The following is a 19,318-nucleotide window of genomic DNA, read 5'->3' as shown; positions in this document are numbered from 1 at the left end:
TTTTACCCTATATACAATTTAGTCCTTTTACCTAATTACTCTTAATTCATGCAAATTCACCTAACTAAAACCTAATTAACCACACAACTAACTTACAAAAACGGAGTCTCGAAGATACATTTTCTGACACCTGTGACTATCGGGTCATTACATAGCTTGAGCATCGACGAACTTGTTCTTACTTGTCACATATAGAGAGTCCGTCAACATTCTTGCACTTTCAGACTGTCCGCCAAATGACTTGAACTGTCCGCCAGATGGCTTATAGCCTGAAATATCCGTGATATGTTGTCCGCCATATGTACTTGCCACTATGTGGTTGGCCATCATGCTGCGAACACCAATTTCCCTCCTAAGCCTTTCAAACCTCGCCTTTCCCAAAGGCTTGGTCAGAATAAATGCTGGCTGATCTTCTGAGCTACAATAAATTAAAGTTACTTATCTACTTTATTCAAATTCTCTCACAAAGTGATACTTTATCTTGAACTATTTTGTTCTCCCATGAAAAATGGGATTCTTCGTAGTTGCAATGGCGAATTGATTGTTACACAAAATTTGTGTTGCTTCTGTCTGAATAAGATTCAAATCACCAAGAAGTTTTATCAGCTAAATAGCTTGATTTACTGTTGCTGCTGCAACTGCATATTTCGCCTCAGCTGACGATTGAGCAACAATTTGTTGTTTCTTGGAGCTTTATGAGAATACGCCAGATCCAAGCGAAAAAAGATAACCAGGGGTACTTTTCATATCATCCACTGATCCTACCCAATCACTGTCAATGTAGCCAACTAGCTTTAATGCTTCTGCCTTTTCAAACCATACACCAAGCTTAGCAGATCCCTTGATGTATATCAGCACGGTCTTAGTAGCTTTAAAATGTGATACGTTGCAGCAATGCATAAATCTTGATAACACGCCCAATGCATACATAATGTCTAGTTGAGTTGTTGTTAAATACAAAAACATATAATAAGACTTCTATAATATTTCTGATCGACCCTCTCAAACTCATCATTCCTACTAAGGTTTTCTCCAAGTACCACTGGTGTGCTGATTGGTTTACATCTTTCCATGCAAAACATCTTTAAAATCTTCAAGGTAAACCTCTTTTGATTGATAAATATTCCTTTCTTGACTTGTAGCATCTCCATCCCAAGAAAATACCTCATTTCTCCAAGATCTAACATCTCAAATACTTTCTCCATCTGTAGCTTAAACTTTGTCACCGAGTTATCACTGCACCCAATTACCAACAAGTCATCAACATATAAAGAAACGATTAATGTTGTAATCTTTTCAACTATCTTCACATATAAAGTTGGTTCACTTAGGCTTTTCTAAAATCTCAAATTTTGCAAGTATTCATTGATTCTTGCATACCAAGCCCTTAGAGCTTGTTTTAGCCTATACAAGGCTTTCCTAAGCCTATAAACCTTTTTCTTCACTTTCTTTAACCGTGAAACTAGGTGGTTGATCCACATATATTTCTTTTTGCAGATAACCATTCAACAAAGCTGATTTAACATCCAATTGATGAATTTCCCATCCTATTTGTACTGCCAAAGCTAGAAGTAACTTGATTTTATCCAGTCTTACTACTAGTGCAAAGGTCTTCATGTAATCAACCCCATATTGCTGACTGAACCCCTTCATAACCAACATTGCCTTCAACTTGATGAGTGAACCATTAACATTGAACTTGGTTTTGTACACCCACTTAACACCAATAACTCTTTTGTGTGATGGCTTATCAACAAGCTCCCAAGTCTGGTTCTTGTAGATCATTTTCAAATCAGCCTGCATTACTTTCTTCTAGTCTTCTGTTGATGCATCTTCTTAAGAACTAGCGGGTTCAAGAACTATCATATCAGCCCTTTCATAAATTTCACTGATAGGTCGAGTCCCCATTGCTGAAAAATCATCATCAGCTTCTTCTTGCTCATATACTCCAGCTTTATTAGTCATAAAAATATGTCTTTCACTGACTTGTTCTGGTTCTGACTTTTCCCAATTTCATGCTGCATCTTCATCAAACAGGACATCCATGCTTGCAAACACTTTGTTGGATGATGGATCAAAAACTTTATAGCTCTTCTTATTGCTGCTATAGCCCACAAAAATACCAGGTTGTGCCTTTTTATCCAACTTGTCACTTTTAACTGTTGAAATATGAACATAATAGATGCAGCAAAAAATTTTTAAATGAGCAACTCAAGGTTTAAAGCGAAACCATACTTCAAAAGAAGGCTTCTCCTTTACAACTTTAGTTGGCAACCTGTTCAAGAGATACATACTTGTATTTATTGCTTCAACCCAGAAAATCTTAGGTAAGTTTTTCTTAAACATGAGGCACATGACCATATCTATCATGGTTCTGTTTTTCCTTTCACTTACACTATTTTGCTGAGGTGTATAAGTGGTAGCGAGTTGGTGCTAAATCCCTTAACCTTTACAAAACTTTTCAAATTGTCCTGAGGTCTATTCAATTCCATTATCAGACCTCACAATTTTGATCTTGCACTTAGACTGAGTCTCTATAGCTAACTTAAACTTCCAAAACACTTATGGAACTTCAAAATTCTTTTTCAGGAAGTAAACCCAGCAAAATCTTGAATAATCATCAATAAACAAGATAAAATACCTACTGCCACTTAATGATTGAGTTCTTATGGGTCCACACACATTGGTGTGAACTAAGTAAAACTTTTTAGAGGCTCTCTAGGCTTTGTTCATAGGAAACGACAGCCTACTCTACTTCTCCAACAACATACTTCACAAACATATTCATGCTCAACCATTTTTTATAACTTCTCAACCAACTTATCCTTAGAAAACTGAGATAACACCCTGTAATTAATATGACTCATTTTCTTATGCATAACTTAGATTTATCTACTGAAGTTATATACGTTTTAGATGTTGGTAAGTTCCAGTCCACAACAAAGCTTCTGCCAAACATAGCAACTAATATAAGCTCACATCCACATGGATCAACAATCAAGCATTATCTATTCTTAAACACAACAGAATGGCCTCTTTCAAGCAACTGACCTACACTTAGCGAATTCTGATTGATTTCTGGTACCAAAAGAACATCTGAAACAAGTTTTGTACCTAATGGAGTGTTGATTAAAACATCTCATTTTCCTTATACCTTAATATACTAACCATTTCCAACTTTGATCCTAGAGTTTAAATTTGTGTCGATACTTTTAAAGATGTTTCCGTTTTGGGTCATCTGATTTGTGCAACCACTGTCAATGAGCTAATCCTTTTCAATGTTGTTATTTATAGCACGGCACGTTGAAGTAAACATGAGCTTCTCTTGAGCTTGGTTTCCATCAGCTGCTTGTGCCTGAGCATTTTGCTGCTATGACTGTTGATATTGTTGTGGTTTCCCCTTATTATTGCACATATTATCTATATGGCCAAGTTGCTTATATGCTCTACACTGAACATCAAGTCTAAACCAATAAAACCTTTTTGAATGGCCCATCCTTTTACAGTGAGAACATGGCAGATATTTATTCCTTTCCGCGTCTCTCTTTGGCTTTTCTCTCTCATCTGTCAAGGCTTTCTTTCCTTTGCAATTGTTGGAGCTTGAGCCGTTTTTACCTTTTGCTTGAAAGGCTCCCTCAACACGCTCCTCTTGTCTTGATGATCTCCTTTTTTTTGAGCATATATCGTATTGATCAACTCTAATAGTGAAATTGTTGACAGGTCTCTCGAGTCTTCAAGAGAGGAAATTTTTTACTCATACCTTTCAGGAAGTGTTGTTATAACATTTTCAACTACCTTGCTGTCTGTGAACTGATCTCTAAGCAGCTGGATACTGTTGACCACTACCATTATCCTAAATGAGTATTACTTCACTGTCTCGGCTTCTTTCATCTTCAAATTCTCAAAATCTCTCTTGAGATTAATAAGAAGTTGTTGCCTAGTCTTATCCAAACCTTGAAACTCTTCCTTTAGCTTATTCCAAGCTTCTTTGGAAGGCTTAAATGCCATAATCCTGGTGAAAAACACATCTGAAATACCACTTTGTATGCACAATATACCTTATACTTCTTAGCACAATCATTACTATGATGCTTGATTTGTGCTATGGTAAAATTAGCCCTCAACGGTGGTGACTCAACATCGACATTCACTACCTCCCACAAGTCAAAAGCTTGAAGGTAGGTCTTCATCTTTACTACTAAATATGGTAGTTTTCACCATTGAACTTAAGTGGTGGAAGAGCTGAATAACTTACTAAAGACATTTTTACAAATACACAAAAAAGGCCCTTAAAGATCAATGGCTCTCGATACCAATTGTTGGTTTTATGAACAAATAAAGAAAGTAAAATAGAGAAAATTAGCAATCCAGTTTGACTTGATACATGTCATCATCATTTTCATGTCAGAACTTAACTAATCCCACTAATACAATATATATTAGTTGATTCATGTCAAAACTCAACTAATCCCACTAATACAATCTTGAAATTTGAAAAAACTTGTACACAAGCTGATTTGTGTCAATCAGCACCTAAACACATCAAAAAATCCTACCAACTAAGATTGATTTTATCAAACACGCGTAACATAACTTGTGCAACATGCACCAGAACATTTCCATGCAATTGGCGGATACAATCTGCATTTCTTCAATCTGCCAAATAGTCAGCAGTTTCATAGTTCGTCGTACAATGCGCAGCTTGAGCATCAACGAGCTTGTTCTTACTTGTCGCAAATGGAGAGTCCGCCAACATTCTCGCACTTTCAGACTGTCCGTTAAATGACTTATGCTTGGACTGTCCGCCATATGTACTTACCACTGCATGGTTGGCCATCTCGCAACATAAGCACAACATGCATGATGAAAACAAGTAAGTTGGTAAATAAATGAAATGAAAGGTTTAATCCCTCTTGAGGACTCTAGAATATAGTGAAGAGCATTTTTCACATTTACTTCACTCTCTTACTAGCATAGCATAGTGCTTTCAGTTGTCTCCAATTGAAGTCTCTTTATTTTGTTAAGAACTGTGTTCCTTTTTTACCATTCACTTGTTCTCGAAACATGTTCAAAGGTATGTTCTTTTTTATGTTGGTGGCTTGTTTGTTTTTTTTTGTTTGGTTGGCGAGAAAATATGTGGAAAAAATAAAAGAAAGACTCTAAAGTAATTTTGTTGTTGCCACCTTGGGATAGTTAACTTTTCTATATTACTACTACGTTATGGTTGGAGCTTTATTATAGTTTTTTTTTTCATTTTTCCAATCGTTTTTTTGTTTCTTATATGGTTAAAACTTTATGTCTTGGCTTTTAATATTTGGATGTGTTTATTTGTTACATATTTAATGGTTATAGTTTCTAGGGATTGGTATTTTATTAGTTAAATTGAATGCTTTATGAATAACTTATGGTGTTTTTCTGTTAATTTCATGAAGTTGTGGGGAGGGGGTTTAGAGTAGTTTCTCTCTATTTGTCCTTTTTTATATCAATTTCAGCATCTGAATTTCTTCAACAAGTGAATATTTCTTTTTCTTGTGTTTTTAATTTTATTCCTTTTGGACCTAAGCAAAATTTCCATGTTCAGTAGCTCAAATAAAGAACCATTTCAAACTCGCTTTATGATGAATAATAGCTCTCATAAAGTAGATAGGGTTCCTCAAAAGTTTTCTTATTTATTGGAGTTGTCGGCTTCGAATGATCTAATTGGCTTCAGAAATGCTATCGAGAGAGAAGGTCGTGATATCGATGAGCGAAGCTTCTGGTATGGAAGGAGAATGGGTTCAAGGAAGATGGGGTTTGAAGAAAGAACACCCATTTTGATTGCTTCCTTGTTTGGGAGCAAAGATGTGGTCAATTATATTATTGGAAGTGGTAGTGTTGATGTTAATAGGGCTAGTGGTTCCGATGGTGCCACTTCTCTCCACTGTGCTGTTGTTGGTGGATCCTACAATTCAACTGAGGTTGTAAGAACCTTGCTCAATGCGTCAGCTGATACCAATGCTCTCGATGCGAATGGAAATCGACCTAGTGATTTGATTGCTCCGGCTTATAATTTAAGTTTTAGCTCGAGGAAGAAGATATTGGAGTCTTTGTTGGAAGGAAGTGGCAATGTTAGTGAAATATATGGTTTGCCTGCTAAAATAGAAGCTTGTAATTCAACGCGTCGGGTTTTGAAAGATGGAGTTGAGAAGAAAGAGTATCTCATTGATGTTACTCTTCCAAACATTAAGAATGGGATGTACGAGACAGATGAGTTTAGAATGTATAATTTTAAGGTAACACTTTGCTCTAGGGCTTACTCTCATGACTGGACTGAGTGCCCTTTCGTTCATCCTGGGGAAAATGCAAGGAGACGTGATCCTAGAAAATATCAGTACAGTTGTGTTCCTTGCCCTGAATTTCGTAAGGGATCTTGCAAGCAGAGAGATAATTGTGAGTATGCACACGGTATTTTCGAGTGTTGGCTTCATCCTGCCCAATATCGAACTCGTTTATGCAAAGACGAGACTAATTGCAATAGAAGGGTTTGTTTCTTTGCTCACAAGCCTGAAGAGCTTCGTCCTGTGTATGCTTCAACAGGGTCAGCAGTGCCTTCCCCACGATCTTATTCAGCAGCTGGTTCTGTTTTAGACATGGGCTCAATAAGCACACATGCCCTTGGCTCTCCATCTGTTATGATTCCTCCAACATCAACACCGCCCTTGACCCCTACCGGAACATCTTCTTCTACGACTGAAATGACATGGCCAAACCAGTCTAACATCATTCCAACCTTGCAGCTTCATGGTAGTAAGCTAAAAGCTGCACGATGTGCTCGAAATTTGGAATTAAACATAGAACAACTTGGGCGGGAAAGTCATCTGCGCCGCCAAAAACAACAACTAATGGATGAGATACCTGGTCTTTCTTCCCCAACCAACTGGAACAACCCCTTGTCCACTACTTCAGCCTTTTCTGCTTCTACAGACCAAACTAGCGAATTAAATAGGTTTAGAAGGATGAAGCCTCTGGATCTTACTAGTTTGTCACAATTACAAGGAATCTCACTTGATGCTTCGCCTCATCAACTGCAGTCTCCCACTGGAGTTCAAATGCCTCAGAATTTCAACGAGCAACTCCATGCTAGCTACCCAACCAGCCTAGCATCCCCTCCTATGAGTGCATCTCAATCCTTTAGGGTTGACCCATCTAGGCCAACTGCAACTACAGTTTTGAGTCCAAGGCCAATTGCCTTTGCAAATTGGAGCCAGGGCTTTATGGAGCATACTACGGTAAATCATCATTTAGGGTTTTCTTCACCATCTTCTTCCGCAAGTGCAATGCCTAGTAAATTTTCAAATTCGAGTTTGCTTGATGGAAAATTAGAGTGGGGTGTACAGGGGGATGAGCTAAATAAACTAAAGAAACCTTCTTTGGCGTTTCAAAGTAGTGACACCAATTTTGGAAATCCATCACAGTCAATGTCACCAACTTCGAATGAGCCAAATGTGTCTTGGGTCCAGTCTTTAGTGAAGGACACCTCTTCAGAGCAGCTAAGTTTCGAGGACGAGCAGCAACAACAATATCAAGTTAACACCAGGGATTTAGCGATGTTCCCTACTTGGGTGGAGCAATCGTATATGGAGCAAGAGCAGATGATGGCCTAGACGCAAAGCTAGCCCCACCATTGTATCCTAAGTTAAACCTTACTAGATTTTTTTAATTGGGGTTAATATAAAGTGATGAAAACAAAAGGTTTCGATTAGAAGTGATGAATGATTTGCAGAAGAGGGTAGTTAGGCCAAGTTGCAATTAGTCTAATTTCAGAGTTGCATTTATTTCAATATGCAAATGGAAGCATGGTGCATTGGTTTTTCTACTTTCTTGAGCATATATTTTTCACATGGTGAGGCTGTACATATTTAATGTACCAGGAACAACTGCATCATTCAATGAATATATACATATTTTAAGTGGCAACTTGCTTATATGTTCTTGATGCTTTTTCTATATTGGTAAAGTGGAAGATCAGATAGCTTTTTCTCCCCTTTGTATCTTTTCCTGCAAATCAATCCCAACATTCCATATTTAATTGGAAAAAGAAATGGAAATGGAAATGGAAATGGAAATGGATCTTCGGATGTGATTGTTGAGCAGAAGTGAGATTATTTTAAGTTGGTGTTGGATTTCTTAATCTCAATGGTTCTCTTAATTTAGTAAAACCATAATGTTCCAAGTTTGCTGCTTCTAAATATTCGTATAACTAAAACATTAGGACAAAATCAAGTTTATGGTAATCCAACTTCTCATTTTCTTGTTTTGACTGACAATAAATAAAATAAAAGCTAAATTCCATAAACAGTCCTTATACTATGTCTTCTTGACAGACTTATTCTCTATATTATTTCAGATGTCTCTATTTTTCAATTTGATGTAAACCAAACACGGAATCAAATATAATATTTTTCTAAAGCATATTAAATTTAGCTTTTAATTTACTCATTTTTTATTTTAGCTCTTATTCTTTTTAGGTCATTTTCACCATCAACCACAAATTTTAGTTAAATTGTTTACTTTTGACTGAAAAATTAGCTGAACTGTTAAAATTTTAATTTACTACTATAATGGATAAACTTTCTAAAAATTTTTATAATTTTCTTTTTGAAATTTATTGAATTTTTAAAATATTTATTATTATGAATTTTGATTTTTTATGAGTTATATATATATGGGGGGTGGATTGATGTTTTATAAAATTTAAACTAAATTAAAAATAGGTGCAGTGTTGATTTTCTCGAAATCTCAGAAGACAGGGATAAGTACTCTAGCCCCATGCCCTGGCTGCTTTTGTGAAAGGCTGTAAGATCCACATGTAAGTGTCGATTGCTATATATGTAAAGGATGTTCATAACATGTGAGATCATGTGCTGATAATCAATCTATGAAAGTATATTTGTTCAATGGAAAATATAAATAAAAGAATGAAAGAATCCAAAAGTTTTTATATTTTTATTACATAATAATAAAATTTGTATTTCATTCTCCTACAGTACCGTGTGTATGTTTGGTAACAATAATCATGTTTTTGATGAGACTACAGGAACTTCAACCTTAATTATTTTGAAGACACAATAAGAAAAAAAAAAAAAACAAATGCAAAGTCCCTTCTAAAAGCGAAAAGAATGAAGGCCCTTGTTTGTTTCAGCTCTATGATCTCTAAATAAAATGGCTCATGCGGATTTGGGAGGCGAAAACAGGTTGGGATCCGTCTGATAAAATACTATCTCTCCGCTGTTGCTCACGTAATGATCTTGTTTCATGCTCGACACTAGATTCTCTATTAAGTGAAACGGAATCGGCCCTGATTTCTTCGGCTCCCGGTAGTATTTTCCTATCACCGGTTTCGCTGCTTTTGTCTGCACCACACCCCGTTTTCAAGCTTACTGCTAGGTGATGGAAACATTTTGAGGAGTAATCTAAAATTAACCCAAAAATTGAGAATACTTACAGCTTCGACTAAGTGATAATGGGGGATCTGAGGAAAGAGATGATGAATGACATGGGTGCCAATGTCATGGTGGATACCATTGAATATACCATAATCACGGTCTATTGTTGTAAGCCCTCCTCTCAGGTAACTCCATTCCTGATAGTCGTCACACAAACAAAATCATTGATAGTGTCAAATGCAATGGAGGGGGGTTGTAATTACTACCTTGCCACGATACCAAGGAAGCTTCTGCTCGTATCCGTGGTGGTGAAGGTAAGTCACCACATCCAGCCATGCCACGAAAATCTAATGGAAATGGTAACAATCATATATTCATTACTCAGAGATAGATATATATATTGTGAATTTGGTAGAAGTGGCATACCAAGTAGGGAACACCGTAGAGCTTGAATGTCATGGATGGACCGATTACAAAGGATAAATACACAAGGAAAACCACCATTGCTATCCAACAGGTTGTTGATGTCATTATATGTTTTCGTTCTTGGGGAGCAAACAAGTTGCTGTATGGGTTGAAGTGAGATCCTGTCTTTCCTGGACTTCTGTGCCACTGCATATCCAAAATTTACCCAATGTTTATTTACTTCAATCTTGTTAAATCATGACTAATTGTTAAAATCGTCTTTTGCATTTCAATCAATGTCTCTCACCAAATAGACGGGGTATGCAAATAGGGGGAATGGGATTTTGAATCTCAGAAACTTGGTCCTGCTGCTCAAACCATTATAAAGATCTTCGGACATCTGAAATTTAAAGTGTATATATATATAAAGTGAATGTATATTTGAGTTTCGACTGCATGAACTAACTGAATTCAATTCGACATACATACCGGAACCCAAGACTCATCCTTCTCCACATTTCCATGGTTTTGATGGTGAGTTCTATGGCTTATTCTCCTATATAAGAAATTGTTCAAATGAAGTTCCATAGTATATGAAGAACAAATGTTGAGCTAATCAAGTCATGAACTTACCATCCATGGTAAGGAACAAGGATGGTAGAATGTAAGATATGTCCCATCACGTTATTAAGTATGGGATTATCAGAGAAGCTTCCATGTCCACTGCAAAAACAAAAACAAAAATCCCAGGAGTTAATTAACCGAAATGGAAAATGGAAGTGAAAAAGAGATTGATAAAATGAGTCGTGGTACCAATCATGTCCAAGGACAAAGAGAGCCCAAAACATGGTCCCTTGGGCAACCCAGTAGACAGGCCAAAAGAACCAGCTACGGAAATAAAGTGCAGCTGCTAAGAGTGCAGAGATGACAATGGCGTCCCTGAAAACATAACTCATAGACCTCCAAGGGTTCTTGACCCAGCAGTGCTTTGGAATAGCAGCTCGGATATCATTAATACGGAAAGGAGGGGCTTCACTTGGATCGAACAACTTATCTTGCTCCTTCTTCATTATCCCATTAACATCCTCTCCCTTTTTCTCCATTGTTTCTAATGATGTTTCCTTCATTGAAGGGCTCATTCTTCCAGTACCCCGTCTCTCTCTGCACCAACCCACACTCCAGTTTTAATAGGGCAGAAACATAACAGTCCGCCAATTTTAAAATAAATAAATAAATAAAAGGAAAAGGGTGTTTTCTCTCTTAAAAACAAACAATTTATAGATTCCAAACATTCAAACACGTACTGTTCAACGTTGCTGGTCTCTTTTTTCGACGTACCACTATTAAATTCTCTTATTCAACAACTGTATGTATGTATGTATGTATGTATGGTCCCGGCAGATCAAGTTTCCAGCTAGTGTGGTATAATGAATATTTGTGTACGGATCAAAAACCCATCTCCCTATAAACCTCATTAATAGTTGCAAACAAGTGGGTTTAAAAACTTTCACCTTCCAATTATTGCACCTCGTCTACAATATGTTCATTTCTTTTTGAATGATGGGTAATAGTTTAAAGGGATATTGTTTACATAGGATTGAAATATAAGAAAAAATCAAAAGAGTTTTGATGGAGCTAGGGTTTGGGAATTGCCATCTAGGGATTCACACCATTCCATTTGGAATGGAGATACATGTAACCATTAAAATGTTAAAAAGAGCATGGATTTAATAGAAAATTCAATGATAAGAAAAAGGCAGACAATAAAGTAAAATTCCACTATGCATATAAATATCTTCTCTGTTCATAATAATTTAGTTTATAATTGAATTATTAGATTTGGGGTAAAGATGCGGTTGGTGAATATATATATATATAGTGAAATTGCAGGCAGTCAGGGACCGTTGGGCGAGGCTGGTGGATGAATTTATAAAACTATAGAAAAAGGAAGCGTCAGTCAGCCTCATGTACTCTAATTTTATACCATTCTTAATATTAACCTCTATTTTTGTACTAGGTCCCTGTACTGTGTGTTCCTAGTGAAATTAGTCCTCTGGAATCTGTTTTCAGACTCACTTTATTTTCATTTAATATTATAATTAGGTTTAAAGATATTAAGAAATGTATGCAAAATAAAATAAAATAAACATTGAGGGACTCAAGAATAAAGGTAGGGTTTAGCTATCTGCCATCCACCTCTCATTTTCACATGTCATGTGCTGACCAGCTCAAAGCCAAACCCACTTAATCCTTCCCATTGCTTTGCTAGTTTTTAAAATCAAACCCTTTAATTTTATAAAAAAAATCATTTTAATTTTTAAATTTGTATTGTTTATCAAATCACTTTAAAATAAATGGATAAGTTAACGTCTGTTAACTTCACTAACATGACATATGTGTGGATTGTTACATCAAGAATTAATTAATTTTTATTTTAAAATTCATAAGTAATTATTAAAACTATTTTAAATTTTAAAATTATTTGAAAAGTATAAAAATTATAAAAACATGTTTTTAATAGTTTTAAATTTTAAAATTAATTAATTGCTAACATAGACCTCAAAGTTAATAGACTTTTAATTTTTTATTAATTTTAGAGTGGTTTGATAAACAATACAAATTTAATGACTAAAAGAGATCAAAAGTTAAATGAAGAACCAAGGGCGAAGTCAGAAAATTCTTTTAGGGGGGTCGAAATGAAATTTTAATCTTTAATAGTTTATATATTTATAATTTTTAAAGAATTAAATCAAATTTTTATAATTTTAAAAGGAACCAAAATATAATTTTACCTACTTTTATAAATGACCTAAATAACAATTTACTATTTTAGGATAGACGAACTACCAACCCGTAGATTCACGTACGTGAAGAACTAAAATATCGGAAACTGAATAGAAACAATTTACGATATTGGGGTCCAAACAATTTCAAATAAAACATTAATGCTCAACAAATTGTGGAGGTTGGAGTGGTGCCGGGGGAATTTAATATTTAGTCCCTCATATAAATTAAAAATTCAGTTTAATTTTTTAAACATTTTTTTGTCAAAATAACAAATTGTTCTGTTTCAAAAACAAATGATTGAATTTAGATAAAAGAAATTCAACCCTCAAATTCTTGATTAGTGCTCCTAAAAACAAAGCAAAAAACAAACAGGAATAAAGAAAAATGATTTGGAAATGAAACAGAGACAGATTCCCACATGGAAAACCAAAAAAAAAGGAAAGGAAAGGTACCCGAAAAAGGAGAAGAAATTTGAAGCCACGATGTTGAGATTTAATGCAAACCAGAACTCTTAAGCAAAATTTCTTTCAAAATCATCAAAGGGAACGACTTACCTTATGGTATCGTCGTTACCTTAAAGTTTTAAAGAAGGGGAAAAAAAAAGAAATGGAAAAGCTTTCAACACCTTACTTGTTTTAAGACCTATTTCCGTGGTCTACCATTATTTTAGCCTTAAATGCCTAATCTATTTTCTTTTTCAAAATCACCCATTGTCCTCAAATTTCTTCTCTCCCTACACTCTCTTTTGTGTCTGAACTTTTCTTTTTCCTCTTTTTTGCAAAACAATTTGTCACGGCTTAAATTATTGAATGGCTTCTTCTACTATTGTTTTGAAGACTAATTAACCTCACATTAACTCATTTTGATTAAAATTTTCTATATTTTGATTTATTACTATAAATATAAACTGTACCTCTATATATTTTTCTAATGGACAAAAAGTGAAAATATAATAATCATATATGAATAAGAAAATGGTAAAAGTATCTTGGAGGCCCTGTATTAGGAGTCTAATTATATTTTACCTCTCTATTTAAAATGGGCAAATCAATCCATGTACATTAGATGAATTAGTAAATCGATTATTTCATCCATTTCTATTAAAAATTGTAAATTTTACAAATTTGGTCTTGTTAAAATGGGATAATGAGTATTTTGTGTTGCTATTGTTAAAAACAAGAAAAGTAGTCCTTATATGTTAGATCAAAGAGTAATTTAGTCTTTTTTTTAAATTTCATCCATTTATACGGTTAAAACTGACATAGTTAATAGAATAATCAGAGATTAACATGTGAAATGCCACTTTTACCTCATGCTGATGTATAAAGATCAAATTTTAACTGTAGAAATAAATAAAAAATTTTAAAATGCAATTTGAATCCAAAAATAAGGACTCCATTACGTCATGTATTATGTATGACATGTTCTTTGCAGTTTTCGTTCAGTTTTTTTTTCCTTGTTTTTGCAATATGCATCAACTTTGCTCTTCACGTTTGAAAATAGATAAGAGGCGCTTCATTTTGCTCTACTCGATGATGTATAGAAAATAAGGACGATGACGAGATTTCGGAGCTCAAGACATTGAGGAATGTGGAGGAAGCCAAGAACCAGGCTGTACAAAATTACTTGGTTTTAATAATCTCGATACCACTGTTATATGTCCCCCATAAATTCAATTTATCTAAAGCAAACCATACTTGCTTTTCCCAACATGTTACTTTGCTTTTCAAAGATTGAGGCAGCATGTTGTCGACAAATCACATCGCAAGAAAATAAAGCAGCAAACAAGAGTGAACTAGGAAATCATACTGCCGAGCCAGAAACGAGGATGATGGATTATTCATTAATGATGAATAATACACAGGAATGAATACAAAATTTGGTGGCTGTGATGTGAATGCTGTACAAATTTGAAGCATTATACTGTGTCTACATAGAAAAACGAGGGATAATGAGTATTTTGTGTTGCTACTTACCTCCGCGCCCGAGAGTGACTAGAGGCTTTTCCGCTTACACCTGATATCTGTTTTAGGTTGGTAAGAGCATCCTGAGCATGTCTCTTTGCATTAGCATTTCCATGCTTAAAAGCTTCCACCAAAGCCCTAACCAGTGACTGATTGAGGGAGTACTTATGGGCAGGGCCATCCACTCTCAATGCCTTCTCTATCATCCAAAGTGCCTTCTCTTGAAGCACTCCAGGACGAATTTCAGTGAAAAGTTCGATGACAGCCATGATTACATCCTGCTTTTCTAGCTCATCCACGGATCTTTTGTAACCATTACCCATATCTAACATAAGAGTTGAAAGTGCCTCAATGGCAGCTATTTGAACAAAGGTATCTTCATCGCGAAGGTGGTCAACCAAGGGTCTGATGCAATTGGATTTTAGTAAGCACAGTTGATTATTGTTTTCACATGGAGCATTGTGTATAGGACAAGTCGAAGGTTTTGGAGGTGCCCTTCCACACACGAATACCAAGGGAGCACAGAAACCTTGGGGAGGTGGTGGTTCCGAGTCTGCAGCTGCAAGCGACCTTCCAGCTTCAGACAAGTTCTTCAATCCAACAGCAGCAAGCTGCCTCACTCTAGGTTTTGCAAGAAAACTCAGCTGCTCACAGAAAATGGTCATGATTTGATGCTCCTTGACCACACTAATGGTCTCTTGATCAAGGCTCCTTGTAAAGTGGAGTAATAGACCTAATAGTCCTTCTGCCATGCTTGATATAGGCCGGGATGTTCTTCCATTCGAGATACCCTTCTGCTTTTTAAGAGTCATTATTGTCCATTTAACAAAGCCTGCCTCCATGATTGTTTTTACCTCATCTTCGGAGAGTGGAAGATTAGCAAGTATGCATGCAGCATTGGATTTCTCACTTTCTGTTGATTTGTCATCGAGTAATTTCTCCTTAAATAAGGAAAGCTTGTCAGAAAGTTTTAGCTCTTGAGCTAAATCATGACCAAACCTTTCCGCAAGTACTCTTGTAAGCTTAAAAGCGTAAGTTCGGTGTTCAACCTCTGGGTATTCAAGAAACAGAATGATTGTTTTGATGCCATCCCCAGAATTTTGTATATGCATAGCTACTGACTCTGCAAGTTCCAACATATTTGAATAAATAAACAAAAATTTATATATATAAATAGAAGGATACTTTAAGCAAGTCTATGCACAATAAGTCCAAATTCCTTCAGAAATTTCTTCATAAGCAAAGAGATAATGGTTTCATGTTGTCAAAAAGATCACCTGCAGCTTGCGGTGAGCTAGCCATTCCATATAGGATGCGGAGAATAGAAGCTTGACATTGGGAAGATGCAACAAAAAGAAGTCTAACAAGACTAAAGACTACTGATTCTGACTGCATTGAATTCCCTTTCCTGTCAATTGAAGCCAGTTCCCAGTGCCCAGGATTTGATACTATGTTTGCAATTACTGATGCTGCAAGTTCCTTCCAATCTGGCGAAGAACCTTCATCTTGTAAGAGAATAGCCACTAATGCAGGAAGAACAGCACAATCAACCAGAATGGTTGCATTGTCATCCAACCCTGACAGGTTATTTAAGGCTTGCAAGCTCGATGTTCTTCCTTCTGGTTTAGATAACAATTCAACTAATGTTTGAGCACATTGCCTGGCAATTTGTTCTTTATTGTTATTTGTCAAGGTCATTCTCCCAATAATTGATGCCATCTGTATTTTAATATCATCAGGTCCTGTTCAAAGTAAAAGAACACTTTCAAAATTGTATACCATCATAAGTTCTCTAGAAGTAAATGATAGAAAGAAAGTTTCTCTGTTTTCTCCAAAACTGCAGTTACTTCCCAATTTTACATCCCCATTTCTATATCTATTGGATGAAAAACATGAAATGATTTAGCATAAGAAATACCTTCACACAGCCGACTAAGTAAGGGTTCAAATCTTCCTGCCGCTGCTAAATGCTGAACACTATCATCGGTTCTCTCCATTTGTGTCAACAGCTCCTCAGCCAAGTTGGCTACAGCAGGATGCTCCAAATTTCCTGCCATGCTTGAGAGAAGTACTAAGGCCCCTTTCTCTGATGCAATTCTCGTACAATAAGCTTCATCACTAGAAAACTCTAGTAATAACTTCACAGCATACTCCCTCTCTTTCTCTGAGCTTCCAGTAAGACTATGTATGGCCAGCCTAGTCATGCCTTCATCAAGCATTATTTTCTACAAATATTTTGACACAATATCAGTCAGTCGGAGACTGAACTCCATAAGCATTAAAGAACTTATTCTTTTTGAAGTAACATACCCTACATTGCGATGAATAAGCATAAAACCTTTATAATAAAAAGGCAAGAAAATTTTCTTTTTCTTTTTGTTTTGAAAGAAACAGAAACTAAACTTTAGCTTGCAAATCCCAAAAAAGAGATAAAGGAAAACATTTGGAAATTCAAGTCAATAAGACATGTCTACTTCAGTATTTCCTCAACTATCTGAAATGCTACATGCATCATCTTCATTTATAAGAGTAACAAACCCATATCATTTGCAAAACACATAAGTCAACCAAGCATATAAGGCCTTATCTTAAATGTAAATAAGGAAAGCTTGACACAGTCAAATTCCAACTTTTTGGCTATCACATTCTAGTTTCTACTCTCAACAAAGGTAACAAAAAAGTATGCAAGAGCATGTTATGAAGCACTAACCTTGCTTTCATCATCCTTTGCCATGGAAAGCAAAGTCATAAGAGCTTTACCTCTCAAAACAGTCCCAATACCATTTGAACGATTCTTTAGCAACTGAACAATCATCACAACAACCCCACCATTCCTAGCTCGAAACCTATTCGAAGGATACTCCTCTGATATCTTATAAACCACATCCAACACCCTCTCAACACCTTCGACCTCCACATTCTCCTTGCTTAGCTGCTCCACTGCACCCTTCACCAGAATCTCAATGTTCCTATTAACCCATTCCTCAATAGCACCCGCCAAACCGATATTCAGTTTCAACTCCAAAGACTTCAAAACCTGACCTGTTACCGGACAAGTCGGATCTCTTCCATCATCCAAACACCTCTCAAACCAATACTCAATTGCGGTTCTCTCATAAGTCTGTGATGACTCTAGCACAACAGGTTCCTTCATAACTTCCTTAGTTAACGGGCACAAAAAGTTCTTAAACGGTAAAATGTGAGCTTCTTCTTCAAACTCACGGTCAACGCTTAACGTTGACAATCCAGGATCCACTGACCAGTTATCTAAGATCGTTTCTAAGGAAACTAAAATCCGCCTTGCGGAAACGGAAGTAGAGTTTGCTAAATCCTCCTTTAACAATTTAACTTGGTTTAGTAACTCGCTGTAATTATCAGAATCAATACCTAAACATCTCGCTAAATCCATTATAATCGCAGCTTGAACTGCTTTACTTGTTTGCGTTCCTTCTCCTTCTTTTTGTAGCGTACGGTGAACTCTATCTTCATTTTCAGTAACCTGACATGAAAAAGAAACAAATTAGTCAAATTTAATGGGAAAAAATGTATAATTGAAGAAAGAATGAAGTTTTCTTGGTGAGATATTTATACGGTGAAATGAGACTGTCTCAAGTCAAGGGAGAGATCGGAGATTTTTTTGCGGAGATCGGGGAAGTTATCGGAGAGGGAAGATTCGATCAAGGCGAGCCAGGAAGCGATGGCGGATGAGTGTTGCTGGAGGGAAGAAGAGAGAGATTTGCAGTTGATGAGGACGAAGATCTTGCTTCGTTTACGGTAAGCCGACACCGTTTGGACGGCTTTGGAAAGATCCGAGGCGATTCCTTTGAGTGCAGTTTGAAGAGCCGGCGGGAGAGAGTTGGAGTTGAGGAAGTGGTGATGGTTGAGGATGAACTGGAGTCTGGAAGCGAATGCTGTGAAGCGGCTGGGATTGTCGAAGGAATCGGAGGAAGAGGAAGTCAGTTCCGGGAGGGAACGGTGGATGGACTCCACAGCTGCGGATATCGTGGACGTTGGAGGTGACGCCATTTCACGCCGAGATTGACATTGAAGAAGTCAAGAGGTTGATATTAGCTGGGGAAATTTGCATTTACAAAAGAAAAAGAAAAAAGGAATTTAAATGTTACGAAAACAAAATTTGATTAGCTAAAAGGCCGACGCTATCTTTTCTGTTATGGAAGTAAAGCGTTTTTCCAAAGGAATTTTATTTTGGGGGGAGATTAGTCAACGTTCGACGTTGGCGAACGCAAACTTTCCATTCCCACCGTGGAATTATGGTTCAAACTCGGGTTATAGTTCTTCAATATTGATATAGATTCAATCATTTAATTATAATTTTTAAAGAGAGATTTTTTTAAATAAAAAGAAAATTATTTATAAGTAAAATGTCTTTAAATCATATTTTAATTGCGCTGAAAAAATTAATATTTTAGTTAATAGAAATCAAAAGATATTTTAGTTATTATCCCATTATCACGTGTCTTGTTTAGTTTTGTTATAATTATTTGAATGCTAATTTTTAGATTTAACATCTTTATTTGTACCTTTCAATATCTGATTTGACATTTTATTATTCAAACAAAAATATTTTATGTAGAAGATATCAAACACAATTTGCCGGTAACCTCTCTTTAGATTCAACTTGTGGATTTAACTCAAAATCGATACGATAGGTTATTAATTTGGGGTTGAAATTGATCTAACTCATGCAAGTTTTCTCCGAATCCACGTAACGATTAT

General features: G+C 36.0%; 3 protein-coding genes across 5 annotated transcripts; 1 reads left to right on the top strand and 2 right to left on the bottom strand.

Annotated features, from left to right (window-relative positions):
* The first annotated feature begins 5,573 nt into the window (after positions 1-5,573).
* On the top strand, positions 5,574-7,643 carry LOC105799159 (zinc finger CCCH domain-containing protein 66). Its single transcript, XM_012629565.2, has one exon. The coding sequence runs from the start codon at positions 5,574-5,576 to the stop codon at positions 7,641-7,643; it is 2,070 nt and encodes a 689-aa protein (XP_012485019.1).
* Positions 7,644-8,963: 1,320 nt separating this feature from the next.
* On the bottom strand, positions 8,964-13,213 carry LOC105799158 (omega-3 fatty acid desaturase, endoplasmic reticulum-like). 3 transcript variants are annotated; one of them, XM_012629564.2, is made up of 9 exons: positions 13,070-13,213; positions 10,644-10,991; positions 10,464-10,553; positions 10,320-10,386; positions 10,138-10,230; positions 9,852-10,037; positions 9,692-9,772; positions 9,485-9,622; positions 8,964-9,392 (listed from the first exon to the last, which is right to left on the bottom strand). In XM_012629564.2, the coding sequence occupies exons 2-9, from the start codon at positions 10,967-10,969 to the stop codon at positions 9,207-9,209; spliced, it is 1,167 nt and encodes a 388-aa protein (XP_012485018.1). In that variant the 5' UTR covers positions 10,970-10,991; positions 13,070-13,213; the 3' UTR covers positions 8,964-9,206. The 3 variants fall into 3 exon arrangements, with proteins under 3 accessions (XP_012485018.1, XP_052476349.1, NP_001296286.1); XM_052620389.1 differs by lacking the exon at positions 13,070-13,213 and adding an exon at positions 11,135-11,283; NM_001309357.1 differs by lacking the exon at positions 13,070-13,213 and having other exon boundaries at positions 9,207-9,392; positions 10,644-10,969.
* A 1,195-nt stretch (positions 13,214-14,408) lies between these two features.
* Positions 14,409-18,842, bottom strand: LOC105799157 (U-box domain-containing protein 44). Its single transcript, XM_012629562.2, has 5 exons — positions 18,173-18,842; positions 17,292-18,080; positions 16,500-16,806; positions 15,859-16,323; positions 14,409-15,704 (listed from the first exon to the last, which is right to left on the bottom strand). The coding sequence occupies exons 1-5, from the start codon at positions 18,605-18,607 to the stop codon at positions 14,590-14,592; spliced, it is 3,111 nt and encodes a 1,036-aa protein (XP_012485016.1). The 5' UTR covers positions 18,608-18,842; the 3' UTR covers positions 14,409-14,589.
* Between the last annotated feature and the right edge of the window lie 476 nt (positions 18,843-19,318).

The sequence above is a fragment of the Gossypium raimondii genome, chromosome 9 (assembly GCF_025698545.1).
Source record: "Gossypium raimondii isolate GPD5lz chromosome 9, ASM2569854v1, whole genome shotgun sequence".
In the NCBI taxonomy this organism is placed as follows: domain Eukaryota; kingdom Viridiplantae; phylum Streptophyta; class Magnoliopsida; order Malvales; family Malvaceae; genus Gossypium; species Gossypium raimondii.
Note: the sequence above shows the minus strand (reverse complement) of the source record. Positions and strands in the feature narration are given on the sequence as shown.

Excerpts from the sequence above, each read along its gene's own strand:
- LOC105799158 (XM_012629564.2), bottom strand. The coding sequence starts at position 10,969 with ATGAGCCCTTCAATGAAGGAAACATCATTAGAAACAATGGAGAAAAAG. Across the intron at positions 9,623-9,691 it reads TTCCTTGGTATCGTGGCAAG|GAATGGAGTTACCTGAGAGG; the intron begins GTAGTAATTACA and ends GACGACTATCAG. Across the intron at positions 9,393-9,484 it reads ATTATCACTTAGTCGAAGCT|ACAAAAGCAGCGAAACCGGT; the intron begins GTAAGTATTCTC and ends GGTGTGGTGCAG.
- LOC105799159 (XM_012629565.2), top strand. The coding sequence starts at position 5,574 with ATGTTCAGTAGCTCAAATAAAGAACCATTTCAAACTCGCTTTATGATG.
- LOC105799157 (XM_012629562.2), bottom strand. The coding sequence starts at position 18,607 with ATGGCGTCACCTCCAACGTCCACGATATCCGCAGCTGTGGAGTCCATC. Across the intron at positions 16,807-17,291 it reads CAAAGGATGATGAAAGCAAG|AAAATAATGCTTGATGAAGG; the intron begins GTTAGTGCTTCA and ends AAATATTTGTAG. Across the intron at positions 16,324-16,499 it reads ACTTAGTCGGCTGTGTGAAG|GACCTGATGATATTAAAATA; the intron begins GTATTTCTTATG and ends TACTTTGAACAG.